The sequence below is a fragment of the Lactuca serriola genome, chromosome 9 (genome assembly GCF_051521515.1).
Source record: "Lactuca serriola cultivar US96UC23 chromosome 9, Lser_US96UC23_V15, whole genome shotgun sequence".
NCBI classification, from domain to species: domain Eukaryota; kingdom Viridiplantae; phylum Streptophyta; class Magnoliopsida; order Asterales; family Asteraceae; genus Lactuca; species Lactuca serriola.
Genome location: NC_136416.1, coordinates 51290401 through 51293076, shown reverse-complemented (window position 1 = coordinate 51293076; position 2676 = coordinate 51290401). Strand labels below are relative to the sequence as shown.

The 2676-nt window shown below is 42.2% G+C and overlaps 1 protein-coding gene across 1 annotated transcript; it reads left to right on the top strand.

Moving 5' to 3' along the window:
- The first annotated feature begins 308 nt into the window (after window positions 1-308).
- On the top strand, window positions 309-2233 carry LOC145075687 (uncharacterized). The gene is made up of 2 exons (XM_079021835.1): window positions 309-2024; window positions 2108-2233. The coding sequence occupies exons 1-2, from the start codon at window positions 309-311 to the stop codon at window positions 2231-2233; spliced, it is 1842 nt and encodes a 613-aa protein (XP_078877961.1).
- Window positions 2234-2676: the final 443 nt, after the last annotated feature.

Genomic DNA, 2676 nt, shown 5'->3' with positions numbered 1-2676 from the left:
CAACAATGGGACATCCTACGGATATGTGTCCCATCCTTCAAGAAGATGCAGAACATGTGAATGCCACGGGAGAGTTCCAAAACTACCACAACAAACCATCCGGTTACCAAAATGCATATAATTCGAGTTGGAAGCCAAATCCCAACATGAGCTACAACTCAATACCATTGCCTCAAAATGCATTGGTTAGACCGTCCTATCCACCACCACAACCTCAATACCAACATCAACAACCACACTATCAACCCAAACCGCACCCTCCACATCATCATCAACAACCTCCTCAATCTCAACCAAGTAGCTTCGGAATGTCTCTTGAAGACATTGTCAAATCTCTAGCCACTAGTACCCAACAATTCCAAAAAGAGACAAGGACTAGTATCTCCAACCTTGAAGCACAAATAGGAGATATAGTTACATCTATAAGCAAGTTGGAATCCTGTGGTAAACTCCCTTCTCAAACCGAAAAGAACCCAAATGTCAATGTGGTGACCTTGAGAAGTGGCAAACAAGCCGGAGAAAGTACTTCAAAGAAGAAGCCAAGGGAAGAAGAGGAAGAAATAGAGATCATTCCCATTGAAGAACCTATAGTCAAGAACGATGCACAAGTCGGAGCCCCAAAGAAGACTACCCCTTTAATAACACCGATAGCCACTCAACCACCGTTCCCCTCCCGACTTGCAACTTCAAAGAAGAATATGGAGGAGAAAGAGATTTTGGACACCTTCCGAAAGGTGGAAGTAAACATCCCTCTACTTGATGCAATCAAGAAAATTCCGAAATTTGCAAAGTTCTTGAAAGAACTTTGCACCAACAAGAGGAAGTTGAAGGGAAATGAGAAAATTTTGATGAATGAAAACGCATCTGCGGTTTTACAAAGGAAACTTCCACCCAAATGCAAAGATCCCGGGATGTTCACGGTTCCTTGCAAGATTGGAGATGTCACTTTTAGTAGTGCTATGCTTGATCTTGGTGCCTCTATCAATGTCATGCCCTATTCGGTGTATGAATCATTGAATGTCGGACCCTTAAGTGAAACCGGTGTCATAATCTCTCTTGCGGATAAATCAAGTGTCTTTCCTAGAGGTGTTTTGGAAGATGTCCTAGTGCAAGTGAACCAATTGGTCTTCCCGGCAGATTTCTATGTGATTGATCTAGATGAGCAAATGTCCTCCAAATCGGCTCTAATCTTGCTTGGGAGACCGTTCTTGAAGACGGCTAGGACGAAGATCGATGTGTATGCGGGAAGTTTGACAATGGAGTTTGATGGCGAAACACTAAGTTTTAATATTTATGATGCCATGAGATATCCTAGTGATGTTTCATCTTTGTACTTTGTTGATGTTGTCGAGCCAATCACTCAAGAATTGTTCGAGTTATCTAACGGTGATATATTGGAGATGATCTTAAGCAAAGGATTCGATTGTGGGAAGCTAGCCGAGCGATTAAAACTTTATTCTTTGGATCCGGAAGTTGAGAAGTTGGTAAATAAAATGGAGATGAAGAAATCCACAAGATTAGATGTCAAGCAAGTTGAATTGCCCCCAACTCATACAAAATTGCCCCCATCCCTTGTTCAACCACCCGAATTGGAATTGAAGGTCTTACCTCAACACTTGAAGTATGCCTATTTGGGAAAGAATGAAACCCTTCCGATTATCATTTCAACTCACTTAACCGAATTTGAAGAGGAACAACTCATCAAGGTTTTGAAGGAGCATAAAGAAGCCATGGGATGGATGATTGCGGATATCAAGGGATTGAGCCCCTCCACTTGTATGCACAAGATCTTAACGGAGGATGAATGCAAGCTGAGACGGGACGCACAAAGAAGGTTGAATCCGCCAATGATGGAAGTGGTCAATAAAGAGATTTTGAAGCTCCTAGATGCAGGGATGATCTATCCAATCTCGGATAGCAAGTGGGTGAGCCCGGTGCAAGTCGTTCCAAAGAAGACGGGAATCACGGTGGTCGAGAATAACAAAGGTATGATGGTCCCCACCCGTGTGCAAAACGGGTGGAGAGTATGTATTGACTACCGCAAACTCAATGCAAGCACACGAAAAGATCATTTCCCATTGCCTTTCATTGACCAAATGTTAGAAAGGTTGGCCGGGAAATCCCATTATTGTTGTCTAGACGGGTACTCCGGTTTTCACCAAATCCCGGTGGCACCGGAGGACCAAGAAAAGACAACTTTTATATGTCCATTTGGCACTTTCGCACACCGTAGAATGCCATTCGAATTGTGTAATGCCCCGACCACTTTCCAACGTTGTATGGTTAGTATCTTTTCGGAATACGTTGAAAATATAATTGAGGTTTTTATGGACGATTTCACGGTATATGGCAACTCCTTTCAAGAGTGTTTGACCAATCTCACCAAACTTTTAAAAAGATGCATTGAGACAAATTTGGTTCTAAATTTTGAAAAATGCCATTTCATGGTGAGTCAAGGTCTCATTTTGGGTCACATTGTGTCTAAAAAAGGAATTGAGGTAGATAAGGCCAAAATTGATGTTATTCAAAGCTTACCTTACCCGACTTGTGTTCGGGAAGTTCGTTCTTTTTTGGGCCATGCAGGTTTCTATCGAAGGTTCATCAAGGATTTTTCAAAGATAACAAGACCAATGTGCCAACTCTTGCAAAAGGAGGTTGATTTCGAGTTTAACGAGG

What these genes read in the sequence shown, in the direction of transcription:
- LOC145075687 (XM_079021835.1), top strand. Translation starts at nt 309, where the DNA reads ATGTCTCTTGAAGACATTGTCAAATCTCTAGCCACTAGTACCCAACAA. An exon ending in GTGTGCAAAACGGGTGGAGA is followed by an intron (nt 2,025 to 2,107) that starts GTATGTATTGAC and finishes AATGTTAGAAAG; the next exon opens with GTTGGCCGGGAAATCCCATT.